The sequence below is a fragment of the Chiloscyllium punctatum genome, chromosome 25, assembly GCF_047496795.1.
Source record: "Chiloscyllium punctatum isolate Juve2018m chromosome 25, sChiPun1.3, whole genome shotgun sequence".
Lineage (NCBI taxonomy): Eukaryota > Metazoa > Chordata > Chondrichthyes > Orectolobiformes > Hemiscylliidae > Chiloscyllium > Chiloscyllium punctatum.
The window spans coordinates 52,145,398-52,161,239 of record NC_092763.1 but is presented as its reverse complement, the minus strand read 5'-3'; the positions used below and the strand labels follow the sequence as shown (position 1 = coordinate 52,161,239).

The 15,842-nt window shown below is 35.5% G+C and overlaps 1 protein-coding gene across 4 annotated transcripts in view; it reads right to left on the bottom strand.

Annotated features, from left to right (window-relative positions):
• Positions 1–1,977: 1,977 nt before the first annotated feature.
• The window catches only part of arhgef9a (Cdc42 guanine nucleotide exchange factor (GEF) 9a), a 340,120-nt gene continuing 326,255 nt past the window's right edge, over positions 1,978–15,842 (bottom strand). For 3 of the 4 annotated variants that reach the window (XM_072595280.1, XM_072595282.1, XM_072595283.1), the window contains one exon: positions 1,978–15,473. In XM_072595280.1, coding sequence (XP_072451381.1) covers positions 15,292–15,473 — 182 coding nt within the window. In that variant the 3' untranslated portion in view covers positions 1,978–15,291. The remainder of the gene's footprint in view (positions 15,474–15,842) is intronic. The other variant, XM_072595281.1, reaches the window with a different exon arrangement.

Here is a 15,842-nt window from a genome sequence, read left to right as displayed (position 1 = left end):
TCTCTCACAACTTGTTGCAAATGCAGTCGAGTAATTGCATCTTTGGGACTTGGCCAGCTCTGTCAGTAGTGGTGTTCCCATGCTTGTTTTGATAATGGACATTGAAGTCACTACCCAAAATATATCATGTTCCCTTGCCATACTCAGTGCTTCTTCCAATAAGTACTTAAAATTGAGGAATAATATATTATCACTTCAGGGGGAAGTGACAGTTGGTAATCAGCTGGAGATTTATTTGCCTGTGTTTGATCATAAACAAAAGGAAGCCATACTGAACATAATTACGTAAAAAAAGTGTTTATAGAGTTTTTATTACATTCAATCGATAAAATGTGTACACTGTTCCATCTCTTGTGAATTATTTTTAGGAGTTAACGTTTTCCTCGTATTTCCTCCCATCAAGGTTTCCTCCTGTTTATTTTCACATGTGCTCACTCATTAGAGTTTGCTCTCCCCCATCAAAAAAAAAGTTATATTAAATTTTCTTGTCAGTTTAAAGATATTGAACTACTTTTTGTTTGAAAAAATGATACCATGGTATAATGGGAGGAAAATGCAATAGAAACAAAAAGTGCGAGCGCATTTTTTGATAACTCTCCAGAGAATGAGCTGAGGGAGAAAATTGTTGGGTTTGCAAAACGGCGTGAGTCAATGTTGAGAGGGAATCTTGCTGTTACAGTGCACAGCTTGGGCTTGCACATATGTTATTCTTGTGTGTTCACAAACCTTCATCCTCAGGGAGAATAAGTATCGGAGAGCCTTTTTATAAAAAGTATAAGACTTAACTCTACAATCACGTTACGAGTATATATTTGAAGTTAATTATTTATGCACCTATTTTCCTGTACAAATTTACAAAATGATGCATTAAATGGATGAGGAATAGAATTTTCCCACTTCAGTTGAAATGCATGTACAGAGACCTTGAAATCTAGTTCGGATAGTCCGAAATTCAGATAATTGATAATCGGATAACCGAGGTTGTTCTGTACAATAAACTTTCTCTTGGCATTATGTGGAAAGAACCCTGATATACTTGCTTTTCAGTCACATTTCCCTTAAGTCTTCAAGATAGTCATTTTCAGTTTATACTGTGTGGAGATTTGCAATGTTTCATAATATAATTCTGGTGATAAGATGATAACTCCAGTGGCACTATCATTACTCAGCTCAAATTGCTATTTCTTGCCATGGAGTCAATCAGGTCCTGGTTTATTCAGTTCTGGTGCACCTTTCATTCATCAATAATTCAAACATTCAGATAAAACTATCAATACCACTACCTGTATAAAACCTGGAGTAAGATTTGATTTTAATTAAAATTGGATGTATATCGGGTTCCATAACTCCTCTGATTGGATTTACTCCTGATGCAGGTAACTTCTCTGTCGGTTCAAGAGCTGGTTAACAGAGATAGTGAAATCGCACTTCTCTCCTTCTGGTTGGTCACGAGTTCCATGTTGTTCACCCTCACCCTAAAGTCTGACGTTCTTACTCATTGACAGCTTCCTATCTGCAACTGGAAGTCTGTTCCTTGTCTTTTTCTTCAATTGACAATCATTTAATTCAATTCTGCTCTTCTGGCCAGTCATTATCGATACATCACTATTTCAGTAATGTTCACTTGAACTTTTAAGTTGGTATATATCACTATTGACTTCAATGTATTTCAGCTACCCCAGTCAGAACTATTTTGGGACATTACCTTAGATATTCTACACATACTTTAGTAGAAACCATTTCTGTAATCGTAAATCTTATATTCAGTGGTGCATTGGCAGTGTCGCATATTCACCCCATGATAATCTGGATGCAATAATAGTATCCCTTGTGTTCTGAACTATACAGGTGCTTTTTCAAGTGGTTGTTTGGTCTGCATTTAAAGAGGTTGATGAGATAAAGCCAGATGCAAATTATTAAATTGTTTTATTTCACACAAGTTTATTTCATACAGACTGAGGATCAACTTCACTCATAACAATGTACCTTGTCTTTACTTAATAATGAAAACACTATGCCTCCCCATGCTAGTGGGTTGCTTGACCTTAATTAAGATAATTCCTAACTAGTACAGCATTCGCACCTTCCTGTAGCCTTTTCTGTGCTTTACCGCCTGTGGCTTGGCCTCAGCTTTTTCTCCTCAGCTCAGAACTGGAAAGACATCCTTGTGAACATCTAGCACCAAAAACTTTCCAATAAATGGGTGTGATGTCTCTCAATTACAGAGACAAGCCAATTAATTGCTTATTGATTACAGCCTTTGAGGAAAATAACTTCCTTTTCTACATTAACCGAAAGTTGCTTCAGTGCTTATTTCAATCCGATATGAATACACCATTATTTTAAACCACAGCTTATCAAAATAACTATTTCAAAATGTATTCCATGAAAAACATTGTCAAAATAACTGAGATAGGCAAAGACATATTTACAACTGATGAGAGAACAATAATATTCAGCAATGCACTGATCACATTAGTACTGACCAACTGTAAATGAGAAGATTGTAGCTAAAAGGGATCCTATTAGGCAATAGACTTCTTTCTTGTACTGCATCAGGAAAGCTAATACAATGTGAAATAAAAAATGAATTCTTTCTGAGTTGCTTTCATAAATACAAGAAAATGATCAAACTTCTCTATGCAACAATGTTTTGTAGCTCTTATTGCACTTCTTATTCCTGAATTTTCAAATCCCACCAGTTTTAATTAACTGTTTTAGAGGAAAGAAATTCAGATTTAGTAGAAGTTTCTTTTTAAAAAAAAACTTAGCTGAGTACCAGACCATTATCTAACATTAGCCTTCAGACAATATAACAAACTAATCTAGTTCCACTTTACATTTTTTCAATCCACCATTAAATCATCACATGTACACATTTTCAGTTGTTCATTAATAAGTCTTTTAAGTGTATTGATCTTATTATTGGCTTTTAAATGTATTGTCTAAAAGCCAATAGGTGACCAATTTTAATGACTTTAATCCCCACGTCATTGAAGTCTATCTGACTAAATCGATAATTGTGCTTACAATTATTTTAAATTTTTTCTTGAAGTGTCTCTTTGCACCTCCTGAAAATGCCCAGATCTTGTGGTGAGATGGATCTCCTAGCCCACCAATTCTCCAATCTTGTCCAAGTGATCCCTTTTCTTATGTGGATACTCACAATGAGTGACAGCAGATTGCTCAGCTGCAGCCAAATATCATTCTTGCATGAAATCCAAGTGCTGTTGCATCGTGATCCAGAACAGGAATTCTGTCACATTCCCCACCCTTTGTTAACTCAGCAGCCCTTAATCAATGAAGACATCTTAAATATTACCCCACCTAACGTTAAAAAAAAATTGAATGTAGACTATTTGTTTGCCTGCTTCAGTTCCATAGTTCCCAAAAGATCTAACAGGAAGTCCAACTGATTTATATTTTGCACATAACATGTAGTTTGTGACTGTAATATTGACAGATTTTGTAGAATAAAATGAGGTTTTATAACAATGAAACTTGTCATTATTAATACCATAAGGGTATGTTGACTGAGTCACATTTTATACAAATCTCTCCAAAACAGCTATTATCTTTGGTAGAATAGGAGAAAAAAAATACAATTTGTGCATTAACCCTGCAGATCCAAAAAAATCCAAATTTAAACTCAGGTGCATTAGTTAATTTTGGTGTTGGCAATAGATGGGGTGCTAAAAAGCCACAGTGTCACAAATTTCTAAGGTTGGGCAGGGTGCAAAGCCAGCCCCTTATTGTTTGGTGACATTCACTGAACTTTGCATGTCTTATGGATATGAGTTAAACAAGAATCATGTACATCTTATTAAAGGTCTAACATTCCATTGTACTTAGGTTAAAGTCACACATGAAAAATGATTTCTAGTTGAGGCAGCAAAAGATGACAATAATTTCTACAATTTTACTACAGAGTACACCATCATTTTCAGGAAAGAAAAGGCACAAGCCAAATACAAACCTGATCTTAGGCCACCATTTGTGGCAAAGGCACATACAATGCATTATTTAGCTGAAAGCATTTATTGTGTACATTGTGTGATTTCAATACAGGTACAAAACTATAACAAAATATTGTTCAGCCACAAACATTATAGAATACATACACAGGGCCATAAGACAAAAGGAAATTAAAATCTCCAGAACCATGTAAACAGTGAAAGAAAATTCATTCCTTATTTACACAGAAAATTAAATGCTGTGGAAAAGAAAACACCCAATGGCATTCATAAAAGTACTGAAAAGCAGTAAGCAGCAATATTGCAAAACATAAACCAAGTTTTATCAGATGAAACGTTGTTCAGATTTAAATGATCATTATTTCACAAAATGCAATCAAATATCTAGCAAGAAACAAGGTCAATAAGTATTTTTTTAAAAAGGCAATGTCTGATTTTAAAGGAATTTTGAAACGTAATCTGCCCTCCATTAGTTGATATGCACTCTGCATTCTATGACTGTTAAATGCACACCTATTATGTGATCTGCTTTGTCTACACTTTACAATCTTGAAATGGCCAAATAATTACATGAGTCATACGTACATACATATATATGAACATATGAATTAGATGCAAGAGTAGGTCATTGGCACCCCAAACCCACTCAGCCAATCAACAAAATCATAGCTGATCTAATTCTGGCTTCAACTCCACATTACTGTCTACCCCAATAATCTTTGACAGTAAGTGGCTATGATTTTGAATCGTCAGTCTATAATTGTGTTTCGAATTGTATCATTTTATGATTAAATTTATCAGTACCTTATTCACTGTCAATAAGTGACAAGGTAAAGTTCAGCAACTTGGTTTTCTTTCATTTCTTCTCCATCTTTTCTCTACTCTGGAGTTCTAGTGATACTGACTCCTGTTAGGGTACAGTTGATGGACATAGGAAACTTTCCAGTATTATTTCATCAGATATGAGACATGAGAATCTCACAGCAAGGTATTCAACTGTACGAAGTATTAAAGCCCATGTCAATACTGCCCTCACTCAACATTCACTTTTTCTACTTTACAGCATTACAATCCCAAATCTATTGCCCAGATTACCTCATCATAAAGCTTGAATCTTCTGCTTTTTATGACCTATTTGTAACTAACCAATGGGTCACTCGAGGGAATATTCGCTCATAAAATTTATACCAATAACAGAATTGTTTATTCTGAACCCATAAGAAAATGGGAAGTTATCTACATCACTTATCACGAAGGTTCTGAAGGGGTCTTTATGAAAGGGCATCAAAACTTAAGATCTATTACAATTTCACAAGATATGTGCATTGATATTTTCAAGAGCTTTTGCAGCTGTATAATTTCACTTTGAGTTCATAATTACAGATAACCATGGGTCCCATCATGGACATAATTATATTTCTTAAAAGAACAAAATTAATTTTTTTGGAATAGTACTAGTTGTGTTCTGCACAATCTCTACACAAATGACAAATGTTCCATTTAATGAATAGCAACAAAGCTTTTAAAAATAAACCTTTGGAAATCAGCTGTTACCTTTTTTAATTGCAAGACAGTTTTTAATGCATGTAGAACAACATTGACAAACATTCACAAAAGTTACAAAATTCTTATGCCTAAATTTGATAAACAAAATAGAAAGAACATTTTTTTTCCTTTTCCAACATTACAGCACCAAGCTTACATATATACTTTTATAACTTTACATAGTGAGGGAAGGTGGTGGGGACTGGAGATTGTCTGAAACTCGTTCTGCCAGCAGTGTTTAGGGGAAGATAGTGGCACGGCTGTTAGCTGCTAAATTCAGAGAAATGTATGCAACTTCTGATCTTTCTCACTGCAGGTCTGGTAAAAACTGCAATTTGGCACCCATTCTTCTTGTTACTTATTGGTAACAGCTCTTAAAAACTGACATGTTTCGCTTTCCTCTTGAACCTATTTACCTTAGTGATTTTTAAAACAGGCTTGACCTTATCAAAGAAATCACTGCACATCAAAACCAATATTCTTATGAGCGGTACCCTGCAGGCCATGGTACTTTACTAGAATCACCATGGGAAGTACACTGGTGTTAACTGAACTTGTCGATGTTCTTTTCTCAATAAAATGGAGGATAAATTACATTGTGACACGAAAATGATTATTTTTAATATGACTTACATCATTACAGGCAAGAAAGGCCATTCTATGTAGAACCCAGCAAAATTTAGCATTATTGTCAGTAAGCAAAGAAAGATCAGATCGTGTTTTTTTTTGTCCTGTTAATCCATATTATCTTCTGAAGGACATATCATCCTATGAACATGTTCACAAATGACACTTCAAATGTGTCCAAATGGATATGAATTAACACAATACTTCCTATCAATACTTTCTTTTAGTTTTGAATTTGTATCCCTAATTTTAATTAAAACAACATAAAGCAAGAGAATTTAAGAAGGTTGAATCAAGTGTGTGACTAATACAGATTTGTGAGTTCAGCCAAATATGTAATTGATTGCAATCACTGAAACAAATCCTACTGGGAAGCCTAAGAGTCAACACTCATCACAATTAGCGTTCACGTCAAGCAGAAAGGCCACTGGGCTAAACTACAGCAGGAATATTTTAAGCCCAACATCTGCCATTCACCAGCGATACCATAAATCCAATTCATGTCTTCTTTCCAGTCTCTAAATTAATTTGATCAATCAGTCAAGAATTGTCTCCGATGATGGCCTTTGATGAAGAGAACATTACAACCAAGACTGATAGTTTAATGAAAAAATATCAATTTTAAAGATATCTTCAAATTATTAATTTTAATATTGATTGTGTAGAAAATATTATAGGAAGCTTCTTATTTTGAACTTCCTGCAATTGGTCAAGCAAATAGGTGCTATACTGATCCTACTGCTGGTGATTTTTACTACTATGGCTGTACTGACTAAACTGGCATTTCCCTTCTTTAAATAAACAGATGGGGTCATTCCGCAACTACAGTTTGAAATTTGGATCAAGTCTTTGAACTTTGCAAACTTGTGCAAAGAGGATCAAAAGGAAAACAGACTTTTCAAGATAAGCAAATTACTTTCATTTCTGAGTCCAGGAGGAGCAGCAGTACCGAGAAGGAAAAGTGAGACTTAACTTGCCTCAGACTGTAGTTCCCAATCATGTGATGTTCTCTGACCAGCTCCTATTTCATCACTTATAAAAACATAAGAAATAGGGTCAGGAGTTGGCAATTCAGCACATCAAGCCTGCTCCACCATTTAATATGATCATGGCTGATGTCATCACAGCTTCAACTCCACTTTCCTGCACCCCCTCCCCCATCCATTTCCATTGAAAACATTACTAATTAAAAATGTCTCTCTCCTTCTTTAATTCACTCAACGCCCCAGTATTCACCATATTCTGAGGTCGTGAATTCTACAGCTTCACAATCCTTTTGAGAGAAATAATTTCTCTTCATCACTATTTTAAATGATTTCTCACAGGCCTCCAGCTGCACAATGTCCAATTTCAGCTAGCCGAGTGCATATTCATGAAGCCCAGTAGTTGAAATGGCCATTGTCTTATTTTGCCATAGGCTGACAAGAAATTATGGAACTCCTGTGTCTTCACACCAAAAACCTGAAACCAGTTAAATACAACTCTGGGATTGCTCAATAAATTATTACCAGAATCAGTAATTTTCAGCATACGTTTTACAATCTATTCACAAATCTATATGCCAAGCAAAGCTCACTCCAATCTGCCTAATAATAAGCGTTACCTCTAACCTTAGAACAACCTTAGAACAACAGCCTTTACTGTACCACTACCATTTTCCCACACACACATTTTTATGTTAGTTAATGCTTATTTGGGACAGTTTTATGTTGCAAATATGGTAAATAAACTGAAAGTACTCAACTTAATTTCATATCGGACCCTTTATAGGCAAAATACCAAAGAGAACACTATCCCATTATTTATCAGGCTAGGTTAATTTTAAAACCTTGGCTGCAGAGGTAGGAGACAAGTGTCTAATCAAGTCCATCAATAGTCTTTAGTGTCTGGTTAATACCATCACTGTCTGCTTTCTGACTGTGCTGATGACTTGCTGATGACTGAAAACTATGAAAATACTTTCTAATATGCAAGTCAGTGCTTGTTTTAATTTAAAACAACCTGTTTAGACATGTAATCACCCACCTCTGTGTAAGTTCTGTTCTTAGGTGAACCTGAATACTACTACTGTAGTACAAGAAACTCTGTTCAGTTAATATTTGTTTGTTGGCAGGTGAATAGATGACTTTACTTTAGCAAGCTGATTGTATGCCTGTTTTGTATGCCTCACCAGTACCATGGTGCTAGTATCTGGTCCAAGTAGGCATTCTGTAATGTGAGGTGGTGTAGATGTCAGCAGTCTAATTTCACGTGTAGACCATCCTCATCAGCTCTCTGACACAAACCTAATGTTGCAGCCATTCACATAAAAATAATTTTCCAGGTACCGGGTGCTGAGAAAAATTGTAGTACTCCATTCGCTGGTCTGGTTAAGATCACCCATCAATTTTGGGACCTTGTTGCCTATAGATCTTGGGACAAAGTAGGTCATTACCTTTATCTACTAACCCATTTGAAAAACATTTACCAGTATTATAACCAATCGGTCCAATTGACATTATTACAGTTTATCCATAAATTCATTCATGAATCACAAAAACAATATGATGCATAAATTAATTATTAGAACTAATTATTTCAATTCCTAAACTTCTCTTATTGGCAATTTATAGCTCTAATATAGAGAAAATAAGCTTTTGCAGAATCTTCTCCCATAGTATAAAGAATGAGGGTATTACTATTTAGGCTGTTACAAAGACAATATATTGTCAATACCTTACCATTAATACTTTCTAAGTCATGATGTGCCTGTTAACTGGGACATTTAAAATATCGAGGCTGAAAATCTGTGTGATAGTAAATATTTTGTTAAGATCATTATACTGGATTTCTGATTGCTGTTTTAGCAAAAGCATTAACTTAGTGCCAAAATTGTTAATTAAATGGCAGGAAAAGGAATCTTTTATGAACATTTTTAATACCTCAATCAAAAGGTTTGAATTTAAATAAATGATATTTAAAAGATTACTTGGAGCAACTATAAGTATTAATTTTATATAACTGTAGCAGAAAATCAATACTATTTTTTAAAAGTAGCAAGTATATTGTTTTAGTAACAAACTTTCCAAACTTCCAGATGTAATGTGGCTATATGTGAGTCAGCTACAGCTATATCCTTCAGCCGTCCTGTTTCACTTATGATGTTCCAACTTTGTATGGTTCCACTGAGAAGAGCAGTTGCAACAAATAAGACTTCCAACTTGACAATCAACAATTTACCAATATTCCAAAAACTCCGGCTCCTGTATCAGTGGAGATCTAAAAACTGTCCTTCAACATATCGTTGGTATCGATTCTTTTTATAATTAATTGGCAAATGATAATAATTACATGTCTTTTTTTACTAATACATCTTCATGTGAGAGAATCAATGATACAAGTGTATATAAACTGATGAGGACTAACCACAATCACAACAGATTTAGGATAAATGACAGTAAGCTGGAGATATAATTACACATCAGGGGAACATCTCAATTATATTCTACATGAGTGAGTAAAACTAAAGTGAATCTATATTCAGGAGTTATTTTCATGAAAGGTCATGTTTAATTTTACATATCTATCTACATCCACATACTAAGAAAGTCCGTGTACGAACCTTTCATTATAACATTGGCCATTTTGATATCAGAAAGTAAGCTCTAGTCTGCTGGAGCTTATTGGTTAGACATCAATCTGCCAATCTTATCCTACACTTCGTAGTATGATTCACATAGGAATCTCAGACCTGTTTAAATTGGTAGCAATTAATATCTAACATCATGTCTTATTGGTGATTTTACCATGCTATGCTTTCTCTTGCAACAAGAAGTCAGGATTTGCACTTACATTTTATTTACTGGTGTTGCATCACTCCCTAAAAATTATCAATCAACATCATGTGTGTTCCAAAAAACAGCAGTGAGACCATGCATAGCATCCAATGGCATCATGCATGCATTGTTTCTCAAATTCAAACATCACTTATACAAAAGAAATTGTGCAAACTCATGAAATAATCCTATTACAATTAATTTGTACATATGTAGAAATAAAATTCTGAGCAAAATGCTGATATTTTACAGGCCAAGCTAAATTATGATGTTTACTTACAGCCTTCATTCCAACTAATTCATTTTTCACTATTAGCTCCAACAGGACTGTCTTGTTACTCAATTGATCACCCATTTCATGGACTATTACAATATGGTCGTGAAAATCACATTTCTATATTGAGCAATGTTTATTTGGACATGCATATCAATCACAAGAAAGTCCTATTCATTTTAAGACAGTAGAGGCTGCTTAGGTTGTATTATTATAATCATGTAATTGCAGTCAGTATCGCTTTAAGTTGCCTGTTCAAGGAGATGGTTTTGCTCAGACCACTTTGCAACACACCTCAATGGATAATTTGACATAATTTACAAATCCAGTGTTTGTAACTACACAGCATGTAGTAAAAAAGTAAGAGTTTGTAACTTAACCATCAGTCTTGCTCAATAAAATAATTCTAACTGAATTGTATGGTCTTTTAAATAATTGCTCCTGCACCTTGTAACCTTAATTACTTCATAACTTGTTTTCAGAAGTAAGAAATTTGTGTAATGGTAATTCTTTTGCCTGAATTTGTGAATTATTAGAGGATGCTGCTTTCCAAATTTCACATCTCTCTGTCTACTGACGGCCACCTTAACCCAGCCCCTACCACCCCCCAAACTTACTATTTAATTTGTTCATGTGTTCAGTGTTTTGCTTATATGAATTGGCAGTTTTGAGAATCGATTCTCGACAGTGCGGCACTGACATATTGAGATAATGGTATCATGTCTTCCATCGTGAGACACTTCCAGTATGAAATTATAAACTAAAAAAAATTGGCAGTTTTACCTTTAGTTCCACAGGAACTGGAAGGTGGAGACACTCCCAAGCAAGGTAATTTGAAGTATTTTTTTCATGACAGCAATTCTGCTGCTACACAGAATGTGTGTCAATGATTTGCATAAAATCATGGAAACATTTTACATTGATTTAAGTCTGCATACTTGTGTAAATGCCATGTGTGGCATTTTCTAGTGTCAAGATTTGACAGTGTTATGATATATATTGTTCTAGATCACCCAAGAGCAACTGTGCAATACAGTATGAAACGGGAAGCTGTTAACACCCTTTGGAAGATACAAGTTTGATCCATTATGTTAACACAATGAAGCAAAATTGAAGGAATTTCTTAGTGACAGATTGGTACAATAACCTGGTTTGTAATGGCATCAGTTAATATGCTTACAAGCATGGAATGCTTTGCCCTGAGACAGTTTGATTTTAAAAAAAAGCTTGTGTTTTTTTAGTTGACCTCGAAGTGAGGCAAAGTTAGCTGGGTGTAGAAACTGTAACCTTGGGCTGGATATTTTGTGCGCTTTCAGCCTGAGGAGCATAGCAAATCATTTGGAAGGCTATCTCTCCAACTTTCCAACCTCCCCCCCACCTCCGCCCTTCCCCCTGCCGCCAGCTCAACCCCATCATTCAGAGGATGCTGAAATCAAAAATCTGTTCACCATAAGTAAAGCGTATTTGAGTTGGTTAAAAGCTCAATTAATCCCCAATATGATCTGCACATGCAATAATAAATTGGAAAGTGAGTATGGGTAGCCTTTTTATTTTAAAGTTTTAAAATGGCAGGAGCATGCTTTTTGCCCATCGAGACCAACAGCGTCAAATCACCAACCCAATTCGAGAAACCCCCCCGCCCCTCCCCGTTTGTCCTAATATACTTCAATCCCAATCTTTACCCACATTGTCTCCTTCCATAAAGGTTGCAAATGCTTCTTTTCTCAATATCTCTGATTTACCTCACTTTGATACCAATGGGTCTCTTTTGGGGACTTTCCTGGAGTTCTGGTGGTGCCCACTACTGAGCTTTGCCAAGTCTGTTGGAACTGCTGCAAAACCAAATTCCCAGAGGGTGGCACCTCTTCTCCAGTGAGAGGTTGAAATCTGAGACTCCCAGCACTTCTGCTTTTTGCAGCATGTTAGGGCTGCAGGTTGACCTTTTTTCGTCCGTTGGCTCACTGCACACTTTTCTTGCAGGTAGGGTGAGGAGTCTCCAACTCCATCGCACCCCCACTTTAATTTTCTGGACATTTCATTTCATATTCAACCAAAGAGCAAACACCTAATTCATTTTAAAATACCTTCAACTGTATTTATTCTCTGAACTTTGCGAGCATCATTGATGAACCATGTACCTGAGGGTTTAGCAGTTTCCAACTTCATTGCCAAAAAGTTATTCTTCACAGATGAATCTGGACAATGGGTATCAGAAGATTAACCTGCTCTTATCTTATCTCTGCATGCATGCACCTTGTCACAAATATTACAGAATAGAGTTCAATGGTGGGAGCCCATGGTCGATGAGATCAGTTTTAGCGTTCTTACTGATAACCTAAATCATGTCAGGGGTATAGACCAACAATCAAAACTTAAGGTACTTCACTGGTTGGGATTTTACCAATTAGACCATTGAGGGAAACCTGTAACTACAACTAGACCTATCTACTGCACGAGGGTGACAGATAATTTCTATTTTCCTTTCTTAAGAGTGGTGGATAAGTTCAGCAAAAAATGCAAAGATAGCTTATCAATATCTATGAAAGCATCAGTGGAAACCAGTCCCCATCCATGTAAGCATGATAAGTGATAAATTCATTATGCTATTTATCATAGTAGCTCTGGTTGGCCCAGCAGTAGCACTCTTTTTTTCTTTACTGGACCATATCACACTCCTATCTGTTCACACTGCATTCCAATCCAGCACTAAGACTACTGACTTGTGGCACATAGGGGAGGCTTACTTTGTTCAAGATTTTGAATTTCGATCTGGGCTTTCTGGGCAATGCAGATCCATTAGTTACTTATTGCAAAGAGCATGAGCTAGCAAGATCAGTATTCTGGCCAATTTTCCCCTGAGAAACCTCCTGTCCAGTACCCTGGTCAAATGACAAAAATGAATGCCTTAAATGCAAATGCACTGACATGATTTGAGTCATCCTATGTGGTCATTTGGCGGTATGCTTAAAAAAAAAGTCAAAGATTGTGTTTGCTTGCCCTCAGCATACAGCAACACAGGAGTCTTGGCCTTATTCTTCATATAGTTTAAAGCTCTGCTGGTTTGTGTTACAATGTCAATCACCAATTTCAATCAGTAGTTTCACATTTGGTCCAACTGATATTTGAACAGTATCTGACATACTTACCAATATAGTCATATACTGAAAATCATCAGAAAAAAACTGGATTAGTGGAACAATGTACCAGTCCATCACTAGTTTATATGGCACGTCATTCTGAAATTTACCTGAGCAAAGAGCTTGAATATGGTTGGCCAAATATCACAGCAATTACAATGAAACTAAGTAATTTGGGCTTTAATAATTCAATAAGTAAAAACAAAACAAAAGCAAGCCACTAAATTTCCTAAATGGATCACAATAACATATACCTGAAGGACCGTATCTTCAGTTTGAGAAAATACCTTCATGATTAAACAGGTTTTTAGCTAATTACTTAAGTTATAGGGCACCAACAACCTTTATATAGCGTTAGCACAGAATGAGCAACCTGTCAGTTGATGGTGATTGACCCTCATATAGCTAAGTGCCTGTGTATTGAATCATATACTAACTAGGTTTTCTTTGTTGAATTTATTTCTATAATTTTTGGCACTAGTTTAATAAATAGTTAATTATTTAGATTGTTAGAAAATAATATCTAGCTATGATTATTGGAAAAGTAGCTCTGTAATTCTATAAAAATGTTCATTATTATTTCAAAAGATTGGCTATTTCACCATTTTTAAACTACGTATTATTTCATCAAGTGCATTGGAAATGCAAAATAATGAAACTTTAGCACATCACAAAACAAATGCTTACATCACTTGTGGCACAAAACATTTTTGTAGGACAATATTTAAAGATAACTTAACTCCTTAATCAGTAATGATTCCTTCATAACATAGTTTGTGATCTACTGTGTAGTGCACTGTTCAATCCACAGAGCTCCATTGAATTGCAAACATTTCAGTTAAAATAGTCCAGAGATGTTGTAAAGTTACCACATCATATCAATCTGATGGTTAATGCCATTCCTGTGGGAAGTGCCAGCAAATGTCCAAAAATGCACAAGGTGAAGAAAGGATAAACTGACTACTGAAAGGACTTGTTGATGTTACACCACATCTACCAACACAATGTAAAATGCAATTGGATCAGTTGTTGAACCTTATTAACTATTAAGTATAATGCTGTAACAAATGTGTATTAAAACATAGCAAATATCGTTATATTAAACAATTAATTGTATGGTCAAAAGGTAATAATTATATATCCATTGTGTTTAACAATTTTGTTGCATTGAGGAATAAAATTGGCTTTTAACCAGTTAAGTACAGAGATAGTGAAGAAGTGGTCCTGTCAGTTAAATCTTACCTTGTGAATAACTACAAACCCCATGACTAGCATTAGAAATGATGTCTTAGCATAATGACTAATAGTCCAATATTCTCAAACTCTTATGTCTTCAAATGGAGTTTGGGATTGCTCACTTGGTACAACATATCATCTACATGGATATATAATAAATCATCAAAAGTGTGGCTACATTATTTGTTATTAAAACATCTGTAGTAGCTTATGTAGAACTAATCAAGCAATAAAACATTCACACTCCAGTACATATGTAATAAGCTTTTAGAATAACAGAAGCGAGATATATGTATGTATACACACACATACACACATATAGTACATAAACATATATACGTATATGTGTGTGTGTTTGTGTACAGCTGCATTACAGTGCACTGAAGAGCACACCCAAGTTCACATAATCACAAATGAAATAATGTGATGGAGTTTGAGTCTCAATTTCAGTATTCCTTTCTGACCTTCTGTTGTCACACTGTACGTTTTTTGAACAGTTGAACCCACATTAAGAAATAATTAGCTAAAATGTTGCTTTGAACCAAGGCTCAGCAGGGAAGGTGTCAGCAGATGGTTTAATCACCTATATCCATGATCCAAACATTGTCTGTTGGTCCACATTTTGTTTTTAACTGCCAGGAGTAATCGACAAGGGCTAGGTCCTCCCATAATAACGTGGCCTATTACTTTTTAAATGGTGCTAACCTACTGAAGTTCTGCCAGAATGGAGACTGGCTGCGTTTGGGCTCCGTTAGTTCATACATTGACCCCTGAGGGATACCATCAGTGAGCATGAAGTTTCTCTGATGGACAGGATCCGGGGGTGCTGGGTATGAGGGAGGTAATGACCTTGTATAGTTCACTCCTGAAACGAGAAAAAAAATTCGGCAATATTACATGTTATAGTGATTTGGCGTCACAGTATCAAAAAGCTAGCCAAACGTGTATTTAAAATTATAGTAAGACCATTGAAAAGTGTTTTTACTTCACATCAAAGTTGCTTATAACATAAGTGTAACTTGAATCAAGTGATACGTCTTTTGCACATAATCATTACACCATAGAAAGAAACTACAGGCCTGTTGAATCTGCGCTGCCCCCTGCAGTGGAATTTATCTACCCCCACCCCCCCCAATTCTCTCACAATTTCCCTTGAGACCCATCTTAGCTTTTTCTTTTTAGGTACTTTTCCAATTCTCAATTGAAAACCATGACTGCCTCCACCACAATCCCA